Raw genomic sequence first — 26889 nt, 5'->3', positions numbered from 1 at the left:
TTTGAAAAAATAAAAGTTATTAATTCACTGGCTTGAGGTTTATTCCAGCTCATAGTGAATATATTGAGATAAATACCTGATATTTTATAATAAACAAAATTTCGAATACGATAAACAATTTATCCATACATGTAAAAAAATATATTTTATGTTGGCAGTCTTGTTTATATTTTTAAAGATCCTCCACATTAATCAAGCCTGCGCAAGTTTTGATTCCAGCCAAGACTCTCGTTTCTAAAATACACATCTAATTTTGTGCGGTTGAGAAAAAGATGGACAGAGACGCTTCGATCCGAACTTGAATCGGAAAAAGTTTATTTATACTTAAAAAAAAGCCGAACATCGCAAGATCTCTCAACATCAGAATTCGACAGGAAGAAGCAACATCAAGGTGAGGTAGCGGTTTTAACATCTTCCACCGGCCCGTATAACACCATGGCTGAAGCGGAGCAACAACAACAACCCCAAGAACAAGCGAAAGCTCCACCGAAACAGAAAGAAGTTATCGGTAATATAAATTTTCATTCGTTTAATTTTAATCGTGGCGTGGGCCCTGTCGCCGAAACGTCCATTTTACTTTGAGCACATGGTCATAGATATTACTATTTTTTGTATCACACATATTATTTCTCATTGAAATATGCGTTGTAGTCATAATTATTCATAATTTCATTAACCACTCTATTATTAGTGACTTGTTTGGAGTGTTATTCTCCTATTGGTATTTAAATAGTTTTTTAGCTATCCTTTTTTTTAAGACCGCCATTTCTATTCTCCTGATTTAAGAGTTTGTTTTACCAAAATCACAGACTAAACTAGGTATATAATATTTAGTTGGGTTTTAAGGAAATGTTGAACACTTGATGGAGATCCGTTTTTTGGTGCTATTATTAGTACAAGCCAGCAATAAAAAAACGCTTTTGTTGTAATGTGCTCCCACGCGAGACTGAACAAAAAAAATATTGCATTTGTATATTCCTGCTTAAATTCATTAAAAAAACTCGAGATAGGATGCTTGACACTGTTGAAAATTGACTGACACTGCTGAGAATTAGGGAATATTATAATATATTATATACATGTGTTTTGATCTAATAAAAATTACATTTTATCAGCATCATAATTTTTATCACAGAAATATTTATTATACCATACTGGTTTTTTAGTAAGTCAATCTATTTGGACAGAAAAAAGTATTTTTTGTTACTTTTTTGTGGCACCTGTCAACACATTTCAAATACCTATGAAATAAAATCTATCTTTAGTTTAAAAAACAATTATTTTTTATTAGTTTTTCTTTGGACATTATTTTGTTTTTTTAGGTATCATTGTTTACTTTTTTATATTATAAATGTCAAATATTTTACATGAAATTCAAAGACTATGTCAGCAGCAGTTGTTCCTGTCACCATTATTAGGTATTTTTTATAGCTCTTGATAGATTTAATCTGAAATGTGTTGTCTGTCTAGTTATAAGAAAATACAGTATGATAGAAAAAACAGAAAGGAGTACCTATAGTTGGCTTTGAAATGACTATAAAAGACATTCATATAATTTTAAATAATAAATTGACAGCAGTCTTTATTTCTAAGCCAACTCTAAACACGTTTTTTTTTATTATTTGGAATGACAATGTTAAAATAACAATTTTTCTAACTGGATAATAATAATAATCGTTATTAGTGGTGCATAAAATAATTTCACAAGTTAAAGGGCTCTATAAAGTTTTTGAAAAGTTGTTTATGGACAAATATCACATTAGGTTCATTGTACTTTTTCTTCTTACAGCAACCAAAGTAACTGGTACGGTGAAGTGGTTCAATGTTAAAAGTGGATATGGTTTTATAAACCGTAATGACACTAAAGAAGATGTTTTTGTTCATCAGGTAAGTTAATACCGTTTAAATGTGACAAAGTTGACTCAGTTGAATTACAAATGAAATGAACATGGAATGTAAAATATTTTAAATAAATGCACACTCCTTAGATCCATCTCTGATCCTTTTAGGAGATGCTTGAGTCATAAGTGTGCTAGATTATGGTACCTCCATCAAATACTGATTACTGGGAATCTTTTGATTTCTGGTAGTTTTTTGATGGGGAACATTTTTATATTTGTTTTTTAAACTCAGCTTTCATGCCAGTCTATTTCTGAATTCAAATGACAAATAATTGACTTTCACTCATATTTTCTGCTGGATAGACTCTACAATTTTGTGATTCCCTTTCTCTTCTTTGTATTGAAATGATACATAAAATTTATTATACATACATAATATGTCTATACCGGGTGGTGCATTGTCATTGGAAACAGGAAATACCATGCAAATTTTGAACTGTCTAAATATTGGCTCCCAAATATATTTTTTTTAAAGGTCTGCCTATTTATGCTGAATACACATGCCAAATTTGAACAATTTTGGAGAAACCGATTTTAACTAATTTAAGAAAAACTGCATCCTTTTTTAAATTAAAACTGAACAGGTAATAATGTAAAACCACACAAATGCCAACGTACCTTAAGTTGTCATTCTATAATATTGTAAAAACGCCAAATTGTATTTTCTAAACGTTAGGCTTTTGCCAAATGTGGCAAAAGCCTAACCAGTTTTAAATTAGAAAAACACATTTTGGTGACAGTAAGCATAGGTACTATAAGGTCGTAGTGTACATAGCACAACAGATTACATTTGACAATGCTAAAATCATAGGGAGAACTTAAGGTATGTTGACATTTGACTGGTTTTGTTTGCATTGCTACCTGTTCAGTTTTAATTTAAAAATTAGATGCAGTTTTTCTTAAATTACTTAAAATTGGCTTGTTCATAATTGTTCAAATTTGGCATGTGTATTTAGCATAGGCAGACCTTTATAAACTATTTCCGACTTCGCTGTCAAATCAATAGGGGACTCACTGTATGATCAAAAATATTATATTTCGGTAACACATTTGTTTACATAAGGAACCAAAATTTCAGATTTTTATAGAACTTCTAATATAGACTGAGAGCTGGCTACATAAAAAATCTTATCATATATCACATATATATATATATATATATATATATATATATATATATATATATATATATATATATATATATATATATATATATATATATATATATATATATATATATATATATATATATATATATATATGTGTGTGTGTGAAGTATCCTTTTGTGTAGCCATTGTGAAATAGTCATGTCTGCCAGCGCGATCCCGGGGCTTAAAGCGGGGGCGGCCAATCGAAAGGGTGAAATTTTGACACTAAAAATATTATACGGTACACGAGTTATAATTGCCAAATAGCTTTTATTTATTATTAGGAAACGTGTAAAATTGTTGACAGACATTTTTCTCGTGGCTGAAATGCCGGCAGACAACGCGAAAGAGGCATAGAATTTTGACAAAAGAAAATCATCGCATACATGCCAGGGTTGGCATGATATATATCAATGATATATATCGGATATATATCATTGATATATATCATGATATTTATACCTTGATATATATTAGGATATTTATAAAAAAAGAAAACTCAACTCTTTTCTTAAATTTCTACGTTAAAAAAGGCAACATGGAACGAAAAAGCTGGAAAATTGACCTTTTTATTTAAATACAACAATCAGAACAAAAAAAAAACAAAAAAGATAATATTGATTGGATCTGGGACAATTCAAATGTACCAAAAACTTTGCCAGAAACAGTATCAGTTGATTCTGACTCCTAACCGAATCTGACGATGATTTACCATTAATAAAATTAATAAATCAAATATAAATTTGTTTGTTGTTATTTTTTGAATTTCCGTTTATTTTTTAGAATTTCCGTTTATTTTTTAGAATTTCTGTTAATTTTTTTGAATTTCTATTTATTATTTAGAAGTTCTGTTTATTTTTTTAGAATTTCTGTATATTTTTTATATATTTATGTTTTAATGTTGTTCCTATTATGTGCAAAGCAACAATATTTAAGTTGAAATAAAAATATTTGCTTGAGCTCTTGATTTTACTTGATACTAAACGCAGTTTTACATAAAAAATAGAAACAAAAATAAATATCAAAACTTGATATATATCGGATATATATCAGATATATATCCGATATTTGATATTTATATAAATATCATGATATTTGCCAACCCTGATACATGCATGTCGGTTGGTGGAATGTCATGTTTATTGTTAATTAATTTAAAAAGCCGTATGCAAAAAAAAATCGTTATTGAAATAATAAAAAAAATATATTTATAATATAATAGTATATAATATATTATATTATATGATTTATCTATACTTAAATGGATGAGGCGGCCAGCGTTCCATGAATTAGAATAATTAGAATTGGAATAAGTGGGAGGGGGGTTAATCTCTGCGACCTTAGAGATCTATTGTGTCCCCCTTTCTTGAGTTATAACTCATCATACAGTCCCAGGACTTCCTACGGAGACCCGTGTCCCTCACAGTCGAGGAGCTACGACCCAGGCCGGGTAGACGAAACGGTTGCTTGTGTCGCCTGTTGGGTTTAGAGGTAGGAGGTAGGCTCCCGACCCTTGGAGGAGGTGGTAGCTTGTATGCCACTTGCGGAGGATGGTCTCACGCAAGTGTCAGCCACCTCTCCTGTAGTTCTCTTTGGGTTTGGCCCCTTGGAACTTTCATTGTTACTGTTCCCAGTGTGCTAGGGGTTTCCCTACAGCTTCACCGGTGATGTTTTTATTACTATTATTATCAGATCTCGTAGTGTTCCTATGAGTCGCTAGGGACAGTCGGTCCACTTCTACAGAGCCCCGCATGTAGAAGTAAGGGGTAAAATACAATGGGGTGCCCCGGTGCCCAAGGTTGAGGCTGTCCGTAGCCCCGCCCGGTATCGTTATATGTCTTGGTGCAATTCCCTGGCCACGACACTACAGTCAGGGACAAGACGATGAGTGAGATGCTTCTTAGACCAAGCCAAGTGCTAGAGGGGATTCCCCCCAGCACCTGACCAGGAGCTTCCCCACCAACGACAAGGTCTTGCATCTCCTAGGGGAAGGTTCCATGAATAAAGCGCTAGAGTAATATCGCGCTTTTGATAACTGTCTGCAGCTGATTGAGCCACGATCTTTTTGTCTGCCCTTTTGCATACGGCTTTTAAAATAAATAAATATGACATTTCACCAATCGGCATGCAAATATGCCATATTTTTTTTCATTCTTGAAATTTCATTTTTTAATAATTTTTAAAGTTTCATGCCTCTTTCTCGTTGTCTGTCGGCATTTGAGCGACTAGAAAAATGTCTGCCAACAATTTTCCACGTTTCTTAATAATAAATAAAAGCTATTTTTGCAATTATAACTCATGTATCTTATAATATTTTTAGTGTCAAAATTTCACCCTTTCGATTGGCCGCCCCCGCTTTAAGCCCCGGGATCGCGCTGGCAGACATGACTATTTCATAATGGCTACACAAAAGGATACTTCATACAAAAAATTAGCCATGTAACGATGATAAGGTTTTTTATGTAGCCAGCTCTTAGACTAATAGGACACAATAACACCCTGTATATTTTTATATTATTAACGCAGTTTAATCGGTGTTATTAACTAATTAAATATGACTGCAATCTCAGACCAATATTTAGTTTGAGATGGAGAGTATGTGGTTGAAAAACTAAAAAAAATAATTTTGCATTCCTGCATAAATTTGTATTATCTTAAAATGTGCATAAATTTTAACAAATTAAGTGATAGCAGTAGTAGTACTCTGCGTTTCATTTGTTTTTATAGCGATACCGTACTAAAAAGATTAAGAAACAATGTATAAAAAATATGTATACACATGGATTTAATCTTTTTATTTTTGTTTTTTGGTACCACATTTTCCTCCTTTTATTATATTTTGATTTTGATCCAAAAAACAAAATGCTCAGGAGACATGGTTCTGACCATAAAATTATATTTTAAGAAAATTTATACACCAAATTATTGCACTGGGTGTTTTAAAGTTAAGGTAAAAAACAACTCCCCGATTAACCCTGTATAATATGCCAAATACTAATGCCCACTTGCACCGTTTCTATAAACTTTGTTTAAAGGCTAAACAGTGATTAACTATAATAAAATATGTATAGTTAATCACTGTTTAGCCTTTAAACAAAGTTTATACAAACGGTACAAGTGGGCATAAGGTTTATAAAAAAACCGAGTTTACAAATTAAAGTTGATATAATTATATACAGCTTGCTAAAAAAATCATGAAAATAGACCTAAAAATAACAAAAAAATATCTGTTACAGAAATATATTTTTTTTTGGACAGATTTTTATAACTTTTACAGTTATTTTTTGATTTATTATAAAGTTTCAATAAAATTAATTATTTGATTTAAATCACATGATTAAAATTTAAAAAATCACTTGATTTAAATTATGATTTAAATCATTTCATTTAAATCATGCCAACCCTGTTCATAATAAATGAGATTTTTTATTGAGTTATAGAACAAAAGTTTATGTGGAATCAATTTAGAAAGCCCAGTCTAACTGTTTTAGTTAAAAAAAAAACTAATAATAAACTATTTAGTTTTCTGAGGCCAGGATTATTATCTTAGGCCCTTATGGGTTGAAAAAAACATGTTTCTTTTTTAAACAAAACGTGTTTTTATGGTATTAACAGTTTTTATTGATTTAAACATGAATTCAACTCCAAATTTCGGATTGTTTAAAACTTGTCTAAAAAAACACCTGTTATCAATTTAAACTTAGTTTTATTTCTTTTTTAAATAATTATTAATATAAATAATATCTTTGATACTGATTCCTAAATATTATTTTCAGTCGGGGATTGCTAAGAACAACCCAAAAAAGGCCGTCCGTTCCGTAGGGGACGGAGAAACAGTGGAATTCAATGTAGTGGTCGGAGAAAAGGGCAACGAGGCCGCCAACGTGACGGGCCCCAATGGAGAACCGGTCCGCGGATCGCCCTACGCAGCAGATAGACGCCGGTACCGATTATGGTAACACCACTAAACTAATAACCAATAACAGAACGAATTTAACAAATAACCTTTCAATTAAAAATAGAAACAAATCCACTAAGAGTGTTCTAGTCAGAGATAAACAGGGTGTTTCCTAAGTAGTCTAAAAAAAGTCAAACACCGCTAGAGTGTGTATTTGATAAAGAGTGCTTCAAAAGTACAGTGCAATTTCCTAGAGGCATTATGAATTGAGTGTGTTTGTCCACAATGGGTCTAGGAAGGTATGACGTGTTAGAAGGTACAATTACTGAGTAAAAAAATCCAGAAATTTTGAAAAATCTTGTGCCAAGTGTGAGAGATCTTTACCAGGACATGAATTTTATATTTCAACAGGACGCTGCTCTATGTTATATTGCTAAAACTACTAAAAAATGGTTTAGGGACAATAACATTAAGGTCCCTTAATGGCCTTCGAATAGTTCGAACCTTAATGTTAACGAGGCGTTGTGGCATAAAATGAAACAAAAATGCCTGAAAATTTCCAACAAACCGTTGCCCATTTGACGATGACATTAGATGAATTATTGCAAAATTGGCTTATGTCACTTAATAAAAATAATGCCAGACAGGATTGCAGCGGTTCTAAAAACGTAGATCGATGTAACGCCATATTAAAATAGTTTTTTTCTTAAAATGCCCCGATGTAACGCCATATTAAAATAGTTTTTTCTTAAAATGTCCGAACATTTACTTATCACGATATTGTGCAATATTTTTGTTTATTTATTCCCCTGCAGTTTATTTTAATGTTTATAGAAACCAAACTAATTTAAATACTCATTAGAAATGACACATTTTAATGTATTGTTAATGTAGTTATTAAATTTAATAATTCAGTTTATGTAAATCAAAGTTTTCAATAAATTTTTGTTTTTCCGAACATTTAGTTGTTAGGGCTCATAAATCAAAAAGGACAACGTTAAACCCTATATTCATATAATCTTTTTTTCTTTGAAAACATATCTACACATGAACATTTTTTAGACTTCTTAGGAAACACCTTGAGGTAGGGGAGAATAAGCTTTGATGAGCGCGTATCCAAAAAAATTTTTATCCTATGGCGGCCAATTTTTTTTATTCTATGGTGGCCGCCATGTACGTGCTTAGGTCTACAGGGGAGATCAATAAGTAATAATAATAATAGTTGATTTGAGTTTAATTTTGTCTTTTGTCTGTCCTATTATCATTTCTTGTTGTCCTATTATCATTTGTTGTTTGGAGATTAGTTTGGAATGTGTTCTAATTTTTTGTGTTTTTTTTAAACTTATAGACTGATATAAGTGGGTTTTCTATTCTTCTGTTTTTAGTATTTTTGTGTAATAATTTAACAATTAGTAGGTAGTTAGTTTAAATCAATTTTACTATTCATTTAATATTTTAATCATGGCTCATTATACTCAGAATTTTAAGAATAATTATTGTGGGTTTAAACAGGTAAATAAAATAACAAGTCAGAAATTCTTATATGTAAACTTTTAAACAGTTCAACAGTGTTCAAAACTTTTAAACAGTGTTCAAAACTTTTAAACAGTGTTCAAAACTTTTAAACAGTGCGTTGAAGTATGATAAAAATTGACTTTAATTATTGTTTATTGTAATTTTACAATTTAGAGTATTTTCTGTTTTCTCCTTTTGGTATAAAGATAATTATTCACTTCATGTGTTTGTAGTAGTCTAACGCGATATATTTTTAAGACTTAACTAAAGATGGCCGTCAAGAAACTTATAATCGCTATTACTTTCTGACCTCCTCCTATAGACCTAGGCAGGAACATGGCGGCCACAATCATTAGAATTTCTGCGTTCATTCATGCTCATTCTCCCTACCTGTATTCTGTATGTCTCTGATTCTAGTACATCTGTTCGAATAGTGTACCTTGTTGGCTTAAAAGCTTGATATTTTATTTTTTCATGGTAGCAAACATATTTAATAATAATTCTACCAGCTGCAGTCGAGTCTTTAAAGCTTAAATATATTAAAATATCTATTTTCGTCGTGACTACATTATTTTTTGACCATTATTATAGAAGTTAAGTTCGAAAGTTATCGGTTTAACACAGTTTTGGCATATTGCAATAATCAGCATAAAGTTTTAAGCAATTTAAGTTTCCTTCACAGCAACAAGGAATACAGAGTTTCTTTACGCAACTGGTTCTTTAAAAGTTTTTTAGGACTAATTTAGATACAAATTTGAATGTTTTAAGTTAACGTTATTTCAACGGTTTCTTTTTCAAAATATTTTCAACTTTCTGGTACTTACGGTTTATTTTTTGATTCTGCATGCAATTCTTCCAAACCCATTTTGTGTTTAATGTCATATGCATACCTAAGTTTAGCCCTTTTATATCCCTGATTTTTTCACAATTTTATGTTGCCCGCCTGTTGGAAAATGTTTTACTCTGCTTAAGTATTTACAATAATTAATTTAGCTAGTATTAATAGTGCAAATATTACTTTAATAAAAAAATGTCCCATCTTTTTATTAAAGGAAGTACAGCGCTAAATTTTATGACTGTCAATTTTCGAAGTTGCTTCAATTACTTAAAAAAACATTATTACATATGTTTAAACTATCTATCTATTCACATTTTTTCTTTTTTAAGTGCATATTATTTATAATAGCGTTTTTTTATCTTGTCTGCAACAAAATTGCTAAATATTCATATTGTCCATACTTAAAATTATGTTAAAATTAGTCTTTGACCTATAATTTAGATCTATTTTTAAAAAATCAGGAAGTTTTTAAGATTTTTTGGTTTTTCTGCTCGATTTATTAGAGAAGAGTTATTATATTACATAAGCTGCTATATTTAGTTTTGTGGATATTTAAATATCTTACGTTTTTTTAAATCTTGAATCACCATAATGATTTCAGAGTAATAATTAAAGAAATGGTAAATTTTCAATGGAATGTCTATAAAGTTTTATTTAATTGACTATTTTTTTAATAACGATGTGGGCGGTAAATTAGAAATGAATATCTAAAAACCGCTGGTATTGAATGTTTATGATTCAATTTATTTTTTATAACACAGGGTGTCCCAACATAACCGTTATTCCGAATTGAATGAGATTTTGGATGCCTATGTGTTGTTAAGCGCTGTAACATTCGACTTTTACAATAATCCGGGAAAGATGAAAACTAGCCCAACATAAATTCTAGTAGAAAAATGTTCCAACTTCAGGGAGGACTATTTTTTTTTTCGTAAAAAGGCCATTGTAGTATTTACTACATAAGTGCTTATCAAGACATATTCAGCCTAAATCCCATTCAAATCTGAATATCAGTTCTTCAAATAGTTCAAATATCAGTTCTTCTAAAAGTGGCTCGCCCTTATAACTTTTTTTATTTCTTCAGAAAAAAGAAACGAGATTTGGTATGTTAGTATATGACATAAATTAGGATCGATTGATGTATTTAACTGTTTTTGGTCACTTCCTGTTTCACCGGAAATGACTACAACTTTTGATTTTTAAATGGCACCTTCGGTATTTTTTTACTTTATTCGATAGAAAATGACATTCTGAATAGAATGATATATCATATGTCAGCTTTTGACATTTTCGCTTAATAAAAAATCGTATTTTAAAATTTAATCTAGAGTGCCATGGCTATTTTAAAAACACTAATTCTTAATCAAGGAGCCTTGGAAAATTTGATTTGATCGTCTAATGTTTTTAGTGTCTTGTACTGGCCAGTTAGAAAATGCTCAAATCGTATTTTTAATCATATCTCAATTTTTTCAAATGGAACGAGGGTGGCTCATTAGCATATTTGGAAAAGCATTTTTTTACGAATAATTTGATACCGCACACTTGGTATTTCGAGTCAAATTTTTGTTACGAACCGCAAGTTATAATTTCAAATAAACCATATGCGAAAATGTCAAAAGTTGACATATGATATGTCATTCCATTCAGAGTGATATTTTCTTTCGAATAAAGTAAAAAAATACCGAGGGTGCCGTTTAAAAATCAAAAGTTGTAGTCATTTGCGGTGAAACAGGAAGTGACCGAAAACAATTTAATACGTCAATCAATCCTAATTTATGTCATATACTAACATACCAAATCTAATTTTTTTAACTAAAAAAATAAAAGTTATAGGCGTGAGCCACTTTTGAGACGCACCTGGTATGTGTCCTCTAACGGACAAACGAAGCACGTTAATTACTGAGTAGGTACGATTTAATAAAACTTGAAATAAAATCCAAAATGGTTTGGAAATTATTAGTTATCCGTTACATATACAACAACTAAAACATGGTACTGACATCTTATCAAAAATTAATGCATCGAAAACCTAAAACTAATCTTTATGCTATTTATTATTTTTGCTATACGTGCGATATTACAAATTTGCATAAACCCAAGAGTCAGAGGTTACATTTAATGTTACTTTAAAAACACTTTGAGTTTAATGTATTTTTTACCGAGAATCAGGAAATTTTGAATGAGATCAGACATTTTTTAAGAATGTTAACGTTCTGTAGTTTCAGGAACAGCTTGGTAACAGTTTTGTCATAATTAATTGGTTTTGGCATATTTTCCGTAAGGTGGGTGTCTAGTCTGGACGACCTAAATAATTTAATAAAGTATTAATGGTGCTTTATGTTCAAATACGCTTTGACATACAGGGTGATTCAGGGGAGGGTAGTCTAGCCCTTTCTGTGGAAGTGGTGATATTTTTTTGAAAATTTTGATTTTTATATACTTATATACAGGGTGCTACAAATTCGAGGTACGAGCATTGGTATCTCGGAAACCGTAATAGATACGAAGATGGCTAAATTGGGGCAAAGTTGCGCCTTGGCATGTTCACCAAGATGCCATCAAAAAAGTTTTAAAAATTTCAAGGATTGCTGAGTTTTTTGGAAAAACCGGATTTTTTTGCAAATCAATTTTATTTTTTCCTAATTGCACATTCTCATAACCACTTTATTAGGGTTATCTGATAGTATTTTTATATTTTCAAATTAGCTGATAATTTGTGAGATACAGAGGTCAACCTAATTTTTTTAAATACGGACCTGCATTTTTTATTTCAGGTTTTGAAAGAACTTGGTCTCCTGAGTACAATGATATGCCACACTTGATACTTCTTTTTGTTTTGGGTACCTTAACAGTAACAAAACTATTTAACTGTTATTTAAAATAATTGGAAGTCCGATTCTGGTTTTTTAATTTATTTAATCTGATCTCAGCACAACAATATTGATCAGCGTCAATTAACATTGAATACTCGCGCCAATTGAAAGATTCAAATAATTAATATCCAGGTCAGCAATTTAAAGATATCTATTATTTTTAACTTTTTTTATTGTGAATTTGAAATCTCAGTGTACGATCTAATAATATCCATAATATTAATCGTAGTTATTATAAATAAATCAACTTCTACAAACTAGTTTCTAATGCTCTTCATGTTCGAAAGGGTTACCACCCTCCATAATGCACACATTTGTTTTTCGTTCAATCTTATTTATAGCTCTTTGAACAAATCTTCTTATACTTCCGAATGCATTTTGTACTCTTTAATTGGTTTTTATTACTTGTTAATTGTTTTTGTACTCTTAATGTTGAAATGTATTGATTTCACATGTCCGAAACAATTTTCATTGATTTTCCTTATTCAATGTTAATTAGCGCTGATCAATATTGTTGTGATGAATATAATCAGATTAAAGAAATTAAAAAACCAGAGCCGGATTTGAAATTATTTTAAATAACAATTAAATAGTTTTGTTATTGTTAAGGTACCCAAAACAAAAAAAAGTATCAAGTGTGGCATATCATTGTACTCAGGAGACCGAGTTCTTTCAAAACCTGAAATAAAAAATGCAGGTCCGTATTTAAAAAAATTAAGTTGGCCTCTGTATCTCACAAATTATCAGCTAATTTGAAAATATAAAAATACCATCAGATAACTCTAATAAAGTGGCTATGAGAATGTGCAATTAGTTTTTTGATGTTCTAAAAAGTAACGACCGGAAAAAATAAATTTGATTTTCAAAAAAATCGATTTTTTTCCAAAAAATTCAGCAACCCTTGAAATTTTTAAAACTTTTTTGATGTTATCTTGGTGAACATCCTAAAGCGCATCTTTGCCCAAATTTAACCATGTTCGTATCTATTACGGTTACCGAGATACCAATGCTCGTACCTCGAATTTGTAGCACCCTGTATAAAGCTATTTGCTAAATCGGTCTAAATTATTTTCAGCATATTGAAATCTGAAATATGGATTATAGGTTAAGGAAAATGGATATATATGATCTGTTTAAAGGAACCCATTGAATATCACACAGGGAGATAAAATAAAATATTTTCGTTTATCTGAAAGACACTACTACTTTTTAAACGAAGCGGCAACACTAACGCTAAAAATAATTTAGGTACATACATGAAGCAGGTGTTTTGTAAAAATCTAAATTTTCAAAAATCGCATCGATTTTACATTAATATCTAACCTACCATCGTCGTAAATCACCCTATACCGGGTGTAATATCACTACTAAACATGCTTTTATATAATAGAATATAATATAAAATTCATTAATAATTTCAAAAATATAAATAAATAAATTTAAGTTTTTATATTGAAGATTATTAAAATTTTCTTGAAATGTGCTTTTGGAAAAAAAAACTAAATTGGATAATATCATGATAATATCCTATAAATTTGAAGAGTTAAATATCAATTTTAAGTAATATAGATTATACATTTTTCAGGATTAAAAAACTTTGCTTTTTTTTCAATGAACTAAACTTACTAATTATTCTAATTGATCATTAACATATTAATATGGAACCTTTAATTACTCACCTAAAACAATAAATATTGTGGAACCTACTGTTGATTTGATATACAGGGTGGCCCTGTATTCCGGAAACTTGGGCAGCATATTTTGCACATATAAATCAGTAAAAAAAAATCGTATAAACTTATGTCCTAAAATGGTTTGTTTTGGAGATACAGGGTGTAGAAGTTTTATTTTTATTTCGATTTTTTTTTCAAATAATTTTAAACTATAGTTGATGTTTGCATAAAAATTGGTGTCTGCGTGTTTTTTTGACATGTGAAATAAGTAGTAACTTTTTGTTCGTACCTGTATAAAACTACTGAGTGAAATACATTGTATTATGCATACACATTGTGCCTTCTTCCACGTAAAAAAGGTCTCTTGGTAAAAGCCGCTACGAGCAACGGTTCTCAGATATTTGGAATTGAAATAGTCAATGCATGTCATAATTGACAAGTAGATAGGGGTCATATATTGACATCAAAATCAAGTTTCTCATGTTAAAAACTTCTAGAAACCAATTTTCATGCAAATAAGGAATGAAACTTCTACACTTTGTATCTCCGAAACGAAGCATTTTAGGACAAGTTCATACGAACTTTTATACTTATTTTTATGTGTAAAATATGCTGCTGAAGTTTCGGGAATACAGTTTGGACCACTCTGTATACCTTTTGTTTTAGTTCATTTTCATTAAAACTATTTATATAGTAGAATGAATTAAGCTGATTTATACTTTACTAATGTGTGAACAGTGTCTGTGTGTGATTATAATTATTGCAAGTATTTTATTTATTGTGAAGGAAAAAAAATACCAAATTAATAAATTGAAAATTTTAAATAAGTAAATCTTAAAGTAAGAATACCCCTTTCCTCTTAGCGATAAATGTCCCTAATTTGTCAACCAAAAAATAAGGTTATATTACAGTTGTCAAAAAATCAGTTATATTGGCGAGATTGTCATTTTGGACTAGCGTCTACGTCCCACTGCGGGCATCCAACAATGTTGCCAAGTTGTAGTGGGTTGTTTATTCTCTTATAAGCTAATGATTACAAGATTTAAAATTTGATTAAAAATTAAATACAAATATTTTTGTTTATGAAAATATAAGACACTTGCGTAACGTTGAACGATCGCTGAACAGACAGTACTACCACAGATTAGGTATCCTATAAGTATACAGATAAAAATCTTGTCCCTAATTCGTGGTACGAAAATTGTTTTTTATGACGATGTGCAAACGAGTCAAATTTCCTGTGCGCAAAAATAAACTCGCGTAAAATAACAATAAACAGCGTAATAGAGATATATCGCTAAACCGAATAGCGTGCATGGACGTTAATAAGGCCAGGTGTTATTTCCTTTACGTGAGGTGGTATTAACTCTCTTCATTTATAGTTATAGGATCGGAAAGAATTCTGATCGCGTCGCGTCCGCTATTTAACCTTAACCTAACTTGAATTTAAAACTTTGAAATTGTTTTGTTTACTAGGTATTTTAAAACTAAAGGGCTAAATTGCTTATTTCCAGTGCTTTATTGTTCAACGTCTGCCAATGGGTTTAGGACAACAAGCAACAAATTCTCTTAGAAGGGCTAAGTCGTCATCTGCTGTAAACCTAAGACTCTTTATAGGTTCTTTAGTATTGGAAGAGGTGGAATCCATATTTTGGGCCATATTTATTTAATTAAAACTAATCCCAGCTACTTAAATATCAAATTACCTAATAAAACTAAAGCAATAATTCAAAACAATTCAAACATAACCTAAAATAAAAGATCCCGCCGGCCGGCTCCGGTTGTCAAATACCCGCACATGCCCATTTAAGCAATTTTTAAACGTTATCAGGGGTTATTTAGAAAGAGCGCTTGGTGTAATTGATCCGCAAATTACGTCAGGCGGTAACGTTATTAGCGGGTGTTGCGTTGACTCGCGCATATCGTAACCATGATAAGGTACGCGTAAATACTGGATGACGCTATTCGGTTTTCCGATATCTCTTTAATAACTGTGCCGGTCAGGCGCTGTGCACAATTTTAGAGGCCATAAGTGGGCGTGCTATGTGCGCAAACTAGTCACCTAACTAGTGCCCGATTCTGAAAATTGGAACCACGAAAAACAATAAAGAAAAAACAAAGATTATAAATCTGTGGTACTACATTATCTCATATTTTATTTGTGAGAAAATAAGTAATGACTAGCGGCCCTAGGATTTGGGACTATAAAGTTGGTTTCTACTACAGCACATTTGAAGTATAAATCCACTTAATCCATCCCATTCCTCATTTTTCTACAATATATCTAACTTGCCTCCTCTTCCTTCCAGGTACTACCCACGCGGCCGTGGCGGAAGGGGCGGTCCTCCCCGCCGCCCGCGCGACACGAGCGATGGCGACAAGGACGGCGGCCAATCTGGCGGCGAGGGCGGACCGCAGCAGGGGCCCCCGCGTCGCTACAGGCCGCGCAGAGGAGGCCGTGGCGGCTACCGCGGCGGCTACATGAGGGGATTCATGGGGCCCCCCAGAGGTATGTGTGGGTATTTTTTTCTCTCTTACTTTTTTTAGTTGATAAGTCTAGGCGATTAGATGCAAAATGATGTTTATTTCGGTTATTGTGTTGACCCCCAAAGATACGTACTTCCTGGCAGTTTTAAAGTTAAGTGAAACATGATTAAAAATCGTTTACGCCGTAAGGAAAGAATACGGCGTTTTGGATTACACTGTGCATCGTCGTTGGAAACAGAAATGGCATGCAAATTTTGAACTGTCCAAATATTGACTCACCTGTCGATTTTACAGTGAACTTGTTCAGCGAAAACATTCGTTCAGCATAAGTGGTAAAAAGCCGAAGTGAATTTAACTTTATTAAGCTTCATTCAGAACCTCACAATTAGTGGAATAAATTAGTAGTTTCAATTAGACTTTTTAGTTTATGATCATTCACAATGTCTAAAATACACAATTAAAAATTAATAAAATATCCTAGCAACAGCTTGCGGTAGACTGTTATATCTATAGAGAACGCATAATATTTAGCATATAAAACAATAAACTTTTGATTTCTAACCAAAATTTTTCTTGACGGGTGATAATCAAAGGCCAAAATGACATTCTTCGCAAATTTTGAAGTATAATCAGTGGAAAAGTCAAAAGTTTGTTAGCTTTTTCCAATAATTGAAAGTTAAGCTTCATTCAGAACCTCTTAATTAGTGAAATAAATTAGTGGTTTCAATTAAACTTTATACTTTTTAGTTTACGATCATTCACAATGTCTAAAAAAGACAATTAAAATTAATAAAATATCCTAGCAACAGCTTGCGGTAGTCTGTTGTATCCATAGAGAAAGCATAATATTTAGCTTATAAAACAATCAACTTTTGATTTCTAACCAAAATTTTTCTTGACGGGTGATAATCAAAGGCCAAAATGACATTCCTCGCAAATTTTGAAGTATAATTAGTGGAAAAGTCAAGTTTGTTAACTTTTTCCACTAATTGAAAATTTCTACCACTAATTATGACGTTCTGAATGCTTACATTAAAATTAGGTGAGCAAACTTCTACGACTAATTGAAACTTACTACTTAACTACTTACCTATGTTTTCCTAAGCACCAAGGGTAACAAAATAAATCATCGAAGAAACACTTTCATAATCTCATACACGATATTTTTTATGGCATGTCCAAGATTGCAATGTTTATAATGGTGTATCTCAATTTTTTAAATGCATTACCCTGCATAATATTTCTCTTGTAGACGCAGAATTAAAAAATTGGTCAAGTACACAAATTGGTAAGAGAACGCACAAAATCTCGATTTTTTCTATTTTTACTGACAGTTCGACAAGCCAATCCGTTAAGATAGCTGTTTTCAAATCGCTTAGCGTAATGGGTAAAGACGTTAAGCGCATCAAATGAGAATACCTCAATCGGTAGTCAGGTGCGAGCTAAGCGAAAATTAATATCATATACGCTGAGCGTCTGAAAGCGCTTACCGTTTTCTAAATTACAGAATTCGGGCCCTGGGCCCGTATTCTGTAACTTTGAAAACGCTAACCGCTTTTAGACGCTCAGCGTATATGACGTTAATTTTCGCTGAGCGCGCACTTAATCAACGATTTCGGTATTCTCGTCTGACGTGCTTAGCGTCTTTACTGATTGCGCTGAGCGCTTTGAAAACGGTTGCCTTAAAGGATCGTTTTGCTTGTCGAACTGTCAGTGAAAATCGAAAAAATTGTGATTTTGTGCGTCATCTTGCTCTTTAGTGAAAATTACTACTTTTTTTATAAATTCCTCAATAAAGTAATCGACAAATTACAAGTTGGTAGCTATAAATATTGTTCAAAACATCGAAAATGCTGAGAAGCGTCTTCAACATTTCGTCGTATAATAAGAATAATGACATATCCATAGAAAAATAGGTTGACATAACTCAACAATAGGTTATAAAATTCACGTAACATTGACATTTTTCATTGTTTTAGTCACATTTGACTCTTAGATACCTGCGAAATTACGATGCTGTCAATATGTGCTCAACGCGTATCCAGAAAACGATTCGCACAGCAACGAGAATACCAAAATCGACTGCTTGAAGTTCCGCTTTCGCATACTTTCGCTCACCGCTTTGAAAGCGTAACGTTTTTATGTCAAAGTTACAGAATTCGGGCCCTGGGGGTACAAAAGATTAAGTTTTTCAAGTGTTGTCTCTGATAAGGTAATATATTTGCGAATTTCTTGATATTCATTTTCGCAAAATTTATGCGTCGTGCTTTATACGATTTTTGCATCTAATCGCTTCATTTGTAATTTGTATATCTAGCTTCTTTCCCGCATGCTCTTCCACATTTTGACCCTTAGAATATTGATATTCAAGTATACAGGCTGTTCCTTAATGACATGTTAATATTTAAGGGGTGATTCTTTGATATTATATTCTTGGACGTACATTCATATAAAATTTTCTTAGAATAGGACCAAGAATCGTCCCCTTAAATATTAGCATGTCATTAAGGAAAACCCTGTCTATTTATCGTAAAAACTGGGTTTTCCCAGCACTTATTCATAATAAATATTTCAGTGAGCTTAAAATTTAATATATAGCCGAAAATATTATATACATACTTCAGTAAAAGTATTGAGCTTAATATCAAAACTATTAGCCTAAGAGCTGACGACATATTTAGAGAACATATTTTAGGCAAGCTAGAATAACTAAAAATGTATAGTTTATTAACTGGTGACCCCAGAATCCTAAGTCTGGCTGGGGGGTTGGGGGTATTTCGCTACTGCGCAACCCATAACATTTGCAAAAAAATAAATCCAAAAAAACATTCTTTAGGCAACTTGAAATTTGTTTATTCTTAAATTTTAGCATCTATTTAACCTAGAAATAAGTATGCCAGACTTTTTTTTCGGGTTTAAAGTGCAACCAGACCATTCCAAATATGTTTAATTATTATACCTGGAAAACATACTTTAGGCATTCTAAAATTTTTACAGCGTGTTTATTAGATGATATTAAAAAATATGTGTTAATTGCCAGACGAATTCAATGGGATTTAATACTTACCAGACGCGAATAAAGATCTTAAATGAGCGCGATAAGAAAGTCTTACGAGTATCTATAAGCGCGAGAAAGATAGTTTATTAAGACCCGGTCGGCAGCCGATGCGGCTGACGTAACAGTATTTTGGAGTATGTACTTCAAATTTTCATAAAAACAATTTTTTTTCGGTTTCATTTCAATTATTTGCAGACTTTTAATTCAGAGATTATTTTGTTGGAATTAAGTTACCATGTACAAATATGTATTTATAAATTAAATATTGACGTGCATAGTGTAAATAGTTTAGAATAATTACTGCAAATAAATATTTTAGTAACTACTAATTTCGCTACTAACTACTAAATCACAATGGATAAAAAAACATTTAAGTTGTGTAGTTTGTAAAAAAGTTACTAGTGACAAATTTATTGTTTTTGATGAAGGCAGACTACAAAATTGCAAAGAATTTTTAAAAGTGCGCCAACATATTTTAAAATTTAAAGAAGTGGTTTCACCAGAAAACGTAGCCCCGACAAAAGGGTACCGTGTACAGTGCTAAAAAAATAAGTATTCTGGAATTTTATTAAAGTACCTACCATTGTTAATCTTTCTAAATAGATTCAAAATTAAGTAAAAGTGCTTTACTTTTATGTTTAGGCGTTAAAATGACTTTTATATTGTCAATCAGGTCGCAAAAATTAATAATAATATAATATGTCACAAAAGTATAATAATAATTATACTTTTGTGACGTTTGAAAGAAATAGATTTTATATTATGCTATTTTTTAAATAATTATTCGTCTTTTTATTCTTTCAGATACAAAATACTTAAATTAAAAAGTCTTCTTATTGAAAGGATTTCAATCATACATTTTTATTAAAAAATGTTTATTTTTATTTATTCAATATTAGTTAGTTTTTTTACGACTCCAAAATGCTGTTACGTCAGCCGCATCGGCTGCCGACCGGGTCTCAATAAACTATCTTTCTCGCGCTTATAGATACTCATAAGACTTTCTTATCGCGCTCATTTAAAATCTTTATTCGCGTCTGGCATGTATTAAATCTCATTGAATTCGTCTGGCAATTAACACATATTTTTTAATATCATCTAATAAACACGCTGTAAAAATTTTAGAATGCCTAAAGTATGTTTTCCAGGTATAATAATTAAACATATTTGGAATGGTCTGGTTACACTTTAAACCCGAAAAAAAGTCTGACACACTTATTTCTAGGTTAAATAGATGCTAAAATTTAAGAATAAACAAATTTCAAGTTGCCTAAAGGATGTTTTTTGGATTTATTTTTTTGCAAATGTTATGGGTTGCGCAGTAGCGAAATACCCCCAACCTCCCAGCCAGACTTAGGATTCTGGGTTCACCAGTTAATAAACTATACATTTTTAGTTATTGTAGCTTGCCTAAAATATGTTCCCTAAATATGTCGTCAGCTCTTAGGCTATATCAAAACAAGATAATTTTAGATATAAAATTACATGAAAACTTTATGAATCTATTCAAAGTACTTAAACTTCAATCAAATATAATTTGATAACTACATATATACTACTTATTTGAATTAAATTCGAAATCTAAGTCTGGTAATATCGTAAATTAGTTGCTTGCTGGTGTTGAGTGACTGGCGTTATGTGTATTTTAACATATTTGGCACAAAATAATGTCCACATTTTTACAATTTTTAATTTGTTTGAATGTATCCAAATTTGTGCTAAATTAATTGATGAAAATAGGCGTTTCTTTTCAGCTTTTTCTGCTGAAAAAGGGTTATTTTATCACACATGTAGATTTTTTTTTCTTTTTTTAATAACAACAGCAAAATGAGTTCTGATACAAAACAATTGTATTAGTCACAATGTACTAAGTGTCCTGCTATGACCAATTATATTTTAAAAATATTTGACCCAAAAATATATGACCCTCGGTCATAATTTTTGGTTAGCGTTCTGCACACGGCATCGACAATCGGCACAGGCTTTATGTTTTTTATTGCTGAGCAACTTTTATATCTTTTATGTTATCCAGCATAACTTTGCCAGGATGATACAGTTTCTTTAAATTATCCTGAGAGGATGCAACTAAGAACGGAGTTGCAGGTTTCACATCCGGTTTCCCACGAGGTTAATTCTGTTCGATTGCGCTAGTTTCGGAAACGGAAAAATGACTATGGGACTATTAGTACGAGAGCTAGTAACGTCGGGAAAACAAGTATTTTAAGACATCTGACTCTTTGATTTGACTTTTACTATGCCCTGTAGAACAGCGCGCGGTCCGTCTGGCTGTCTATAAACGTTGCGTTCACTACTGCGCATTGCAAGAAGATCCTATATTTTTTATTAATGCATTAAATTCTAGTATTGAAAATAAACCGAATGAGTCTCCAAAGCGCGGCGCGAAAAGGTTCCGCCTATGAAGCGAGGAGTCGGGAGTTCGAGACCGGCTCGGGGTATAAAACTTTTTTATTTTATTTTCGTTTATATTCTGATAGTAAAGTATTAAATAATTCTGCTGGTTCAAAAAAAAAAACAAATATTTAATACTGTGTGTACAGGTCTCGAACTCTGACTCCTTGCTTCATAGGCGGAACCTCTGCGCGCCGCGCTATGGAGGCTTGCTCAGTTTATATTCAATACTAGAATTTAACGGACTATATAAAAAAAATATAGGGTCTTCTTCCGATGCGCAATAGTCAACGCAACGTGTATCGGCAGCTAGACAGTCTGCATACTGTTCCAGAGATCATAGTAAAAGATATATAAAAGAGCCAGCTTTCTTAAAATACTTGCTCGAAAACTTTGCTAGCTCTTAGACTATATGGGACTCAGTTTCCCTGAACTCCAAGCCTAAAATGTATTTGTTTTAATTCTGTTTCCGTTTGAATTGCAGATGCCTACCAGGGCAACCCTGATGAGAACGGTGACGCTCCGATTCGGGGGCGCGGCCCGCCTCGCCGCTTCTTCCGGCGCAACTTCCACGGAGGACGCGGAGGCGGCGGCCGTCGCCCCACGTCGCAGAACAGCCAGGGCCAGGGCGACCAGCAGCAGGGCCAGGGAGGCCAGCAGCGGCAGCAGCGCTACCGCAGGCGCGGCGCGCCCAGGCAGCGCAACGCCAACTCCCAGTCTGACAGCAACGGCGCACCCAAGGTTCGTATTCCTATTCATAACCATATATCGCTGCTTTCCGACAAAAGCGGCTCAATGCAAAATTTATAAACTTTACAGTAGAGGCAATTGAAAATTGTTGAATCGTGTTATGTTTTCTTACACAACCAGTTTTTAACTAATCTTTAAGATGGAGTTTGATAGTAAATAAGTATAGTTTTAGATACACTTTTAATACCTATTGCCTTTAAAAAGTTAGGTATTTAATATTAAAAAAAAGTCACAGTCATTTTTGTTTTGCGACTCTTTACTCTGTAAAGCGGGTCTCAAATATTTATTCACAAAAAGTATGATCCAACGTACACAAATGTTATGATGTGCAACCATGACGCAACTAAATTGGTACAGTCTTCTACGTTAATCATATTCCAATAATCAAAAAGTGACCGTTGGTCCGCATGACACCTAGCGGTGAATTATTTAATTTTAAATTAGGACGGTATTGCTCGTTAAAAAGTTTTTATTACTATCGGTTAGAAAAACCAGAAATTACAAAATTTTGAATTGTGCCACTTTTGTCGGAAAGCATAAGATATAGATCATACCATATAAACTTTTAGCCATGTCATTAGGCTAGTCCGCCACAATGTTGCGCACTTTTACATATTTCCTTTTAATCAAAATATTTTAGGAAACTAACATAAATGAATTATAAATATTGTTGTATGTAAGTATCAACACAATTCATTTAAACCAAAAACTCGTAATACAAAACTAAATTGTCAAAACGAATGACAATGTCAGTAAATAAATAAATAAACGTGGCACCTTGACATTTTTTTACAGCAAACCTACCAACTGAATCACCAGCGGGAAATTTAAATTCCAGTTAGTCAGCTATTTAGCCATTTGGCAACAATGCATTTAAAAATCGCGCCCTCGATTATGTAACTAAAAGTTTAATTGATATCGCTTTTGCTCTATGTACTTATCAACATATTTGCATAAAATAATGTCCACATTCCCACAATCTTCAATTTGTTTGAATGTATCCAAATTTGTGCTAAATAGATTGATGAAAATAGGCGTTTCTTTTCAGCTTGTCCTGCTGAAAAAGGGTTATTTTATCAGACATTTTAAGTTTGTATTATATTTGATATAATTCTAATTATTAAGTTTGTATTGATATCATTCTAATTAACGTCATATTTTTTACTGTTTTAAAATGTTAAAAGAAGCACAACATTTATTTAGTTTAATGCTACAGAAAGGGTGCTAATAGTTGTCGGAAAATGTGATACTTTAACAACAGCAAAGAATATGACGTTAATCAAAATTGATAATAACCATCTATCAAAGAATGAAATCGAAATTATATTACCATAGAAACGCTTTTTGATTTTTAAGACTTAGATGAAATTGAACCATACTTTCATGTATTTCTTATTTTTCTCTAAAACTGTATGGAAATTTCGAAAAGTATGAACGGGAATAACCATTTCAGAACAAGCAACAATTTTTATGAAGAATGCATTTTTCTCAAAATGTCAATAATAAAAAAGGTTTTTTTCCTCTTGTAAAGACCATCCGGGGACATACTGTAGATGAGAAAAAAAAATATTATAATATAAAATATAAATAATATATAAAATAATATTATTTATAATTAAAATGGAGTGAGAAAATCATTTTAAAGGAAAATCAAAATATTATAGGCCATAATTAGAACTTTTTTAAATGGCGTGCTATACTTGCGTTTAGCCGTACCGTGCAACTCTCCAATTCCAACCCACAGTTTCCACCAAATTTAAATCGTAGGATATTTTCTTATCTTTTATTATAAACTTGTAACTTTCGAGAATAAGTTCTTAAGTAATAGCATAATTTAACCTAAATTTCAAAAACGTACAAATTATAATAATGTATAACAGTTCTACAAAATCGATCGAGTATTTCGCGTGCAATCTATAAACAAAAAAAAAACTTGCACCAGAGACTAAGCAACGCAATCAAAATACGCCTAACCAACGCAATCAAAATACATCTACGACGTATTTTGATCGCTGTTACCGACAGCTCTAAATAAATTTAATTATACTGTACAACGAGAGGAAATTTGACAGTGACAGTTGTCTGTCATTTTAATTATTCGTACATTCAATTTCTGACATTTTTGAGATGTCTTCTGTCGAAATCTTCTCCGACTCGTTGGACAGACTTCGATGGTATGATACTTATTGATATGAAATCATTTGTTTCAGGCCCAAGAAGCAACTGCACCTGTCAAGACCGAAGACAGTCAGCCAGTGCAGAACACAACTAATGAGAGCACGGCTTAAACGCCAGTCTCAACATCACTTTTTATTTTTAACAAGGCGTGTTTAATTACTAGCAGACAAAAGGCATTTCATTGGGCGATTTATATGATTAAACCTTATCTTCAGCTTAAGTAAAAGTTGTGTATTATTTTGCCCAGTACGCCCCTGCTTTCAGGACGGTCTATTGAAACAAAACATTTTGATACTTTTTTATAATTCTATAAAGTTTTTTATAAGAATGATGATTTGTATAAATGAAACCCGACTGAAAGCAGCGCTTGTTAAATTCGCTAATGAAATGTCTTAAGACCTTATGTCTTGCTGCGTTTTCATAACTTATATATTATTTTAATAAAATGCAACACTTTAAGGTTCAATGCCGTTGCAAAAAAACAAGATTGAAACATCTAACTTTAATCTTTCCAATTTACAAACAGGGACGAGAAAAAAACAAAAAGAAAAATACAAAAAAATCCGTAAAAATTAAAAAAAATGGAACAGTTTATTTCCATCGGAGGAGAATATAGTGTTCGCGATGAGTGATAAATTTATTTCTTTTATAAATTGTAGGTTTTTCGGGTTTGCTAGTCATATTGTGATTAACTATTATAAAATGGGCGACTTCGTCGCACGAACTTATAATCTCATGGATTTTGAATGGACTATTTATTTTTACTGTATTTTTTTCATACTTGTTTTTGTAGGATGTTGTAAACTGGGAAATAAATGCTGTTCTCAATGTGCTTTGTTTTATTGTTTGCCTATTTGTACTACTTCATATGTTTATTTACAATCACAGATAAGGTTAACACACGCCTATGAGGTTTTTTTCGTGAAAAAAGAATTTTGAAAATTTGGAATTTTTTGAAAAATATTTGGAAATTCTTGTACTTTTTAGTTAAAACATGTAATTTCTTGATAACGTGGCAACATAGGTAGTAGATTAAATTTACAAGAAACCCCAGAAATGATCCTGTGGTTCTCAAAATTTAAGCAAAAAATCATTTTTTTGGAAATTAAAATAAATTGGTTTTTTGGACTTATTTGAAAAACGGCAAAGAAAAAAATATATTTCTTTTATCGAGATCATCTGCCACCCCTTAAAATATCTACTTATTTCTGGGACACACTGTATTGTAATGTTGAAATTACTGATTTTAAAATTTTTAATGTGTCGCATTATCTACCTTCAGATTTTTGGTATTTTGGCGGGGTACCAATATTATAATAGTTTTTATCATTTTTTGAGAATACTGTAGCATTCTTTGTTACACAAATTCGAAGCCACAAATGTGAAATTCAAAATTGACAAACTTCTGAAGTAAGTTACCATTACTGCGTCAAGCATAGACTTAAAATAAAATATAGACTGAGCATCTCATAAATAGCTGGAAAATGCGCTCAGACAATGTGCGCGTTCAGGGAACACAGCGGCTGACCGACCGCTGAGAATTTTGCTCAGCGGCTGACTGTTTTTGCATGTAAAAAGAGACCGTTTAGGGAAATCGCTTACTCAGCCGCTGACCGTCACTGAACGCGCACAATGTCTTGTTATTGTTTTAGGCTCTAACGACTGCGACACGAGCGATAGATAGGTTGTCTCCGTCGTAACGGTCGTTCCCTGACGACTTACGAGAAATGCTACTATTTTATTTTAAGTCTATGGTGTCGAGGTTTTAGTTAATCCTTTGACAGTAATTATTAAACACCACTGTATATTAAAAATCAAACCTCTGTGTAAAATGGATGCTTTCTTTAAATCTCTGTATACTGGATGCGTCTCAAAGTGGCTCACCCCTATAACTTTTTTATTTTTATATAAAAAACACCGGAAATTACTACAACTTTTGAAGAAAATGACATTCTGAATAGAATGACATATTATATGTCAACTTTTGACATTCTCGCTTAATAAAAAATCTTATTTTAAATTTCATTCTAGACTGTTAAAAATACTAATTTTTAATCAAAGGAGCCTTGGAAAAATAGATTAATCGTCTAATGTTTTTCGTGTCTTATCCTGGCCGGTTAAAAGATGCCCAAATCCCCCCTATTTTTAATCATACCTCAAT

General features: G+C 32.0%; 1 protein-coding gene across 3 annotated transcripts; it reads left to right on the top strand.

The window, feature by feature from the left end:
* The first annotated feature begins 326 nt into the window (after positions 1-326).
* LOC115877499 (Y-box factor homolog) lies at positions 327-25556 on the top strand. 3 transcript variants are annotated; one of them, XM_030893696.1, is made up of 6 exons: positions 327-508; positions 1790-1887; positions 6826-6992; positions 16156-16361; positions 22285-22541; positions 24761-25556. In XM_030893696.1, exons 1-6 carry the CDS (start codon positions 436-438, stop codon positions 24836-24838), a joined length of 879 nt encoding a protein of 292 aa, XP_030749556.1. In that variant the 5' UTR covers positions 327-435; the 3' UTR covers positions 24839-25556. The 3 variants fall into 3 exon arrangements, with proteins under 3 accessions (XP_030749556.1, XP_030749555.1, XP_030749554.1); XM_030893695.1 differs by having other exon boundaries at positions 328-508; positions 6826-7004; positions 16156-16355; XM_030893694.1 differs by having other exon boundaries at positions 328-508; positions 6826-7004.
* The last annotated feature ends 1333 nt before the right edge of the window (positions 25557-26889 follow it).

This window comes from Sitophilus oryzae, unplaced genomic scaffold, assembly GCF_002938485.1.
Source record: "Sitophilus oryzae breed Bouriz unplaced genomic scaffold, Soryzae_2.0 scaffold_1494_pilon_pilon, whole genome shotgun sequence".
NCBI lineage: Eukaryota > Metazoa > Arthropoda > Insecta > Coleoptera > Curculionidae > Sitophilus > Sitophilus oryzae.
The sequence above is the reverse complement of the archived record's forward strand: the minus strand, read 5'-3'. Positions and strand labels throughout refer to the sequence as shown.

Bases quoted from the DNA above. Each gene is read 5' to 3' on its own strand.
- LOC115877499 (XM_030893694.1), top strand. From the start codon at position 436: ATGGCTGAAGCGGAGCAACAACAACAACCCCAAGAACAAGCGAAAGCT. The intron at 509-1,789 runs GTAATATAAATT...TTCTTCTTACAG, and splicing joins GAAACAGAAAGAAGTTATCG to CAACCAAAGTAACTGGTACG. The intron at 16,362-22,284 runs GTGGGTATTTTT...TTTGAATTGCAG, and splicing joins GGGGCCCCCCAGAGGTATGT to ATGCCTACCAGGGCAACCCT.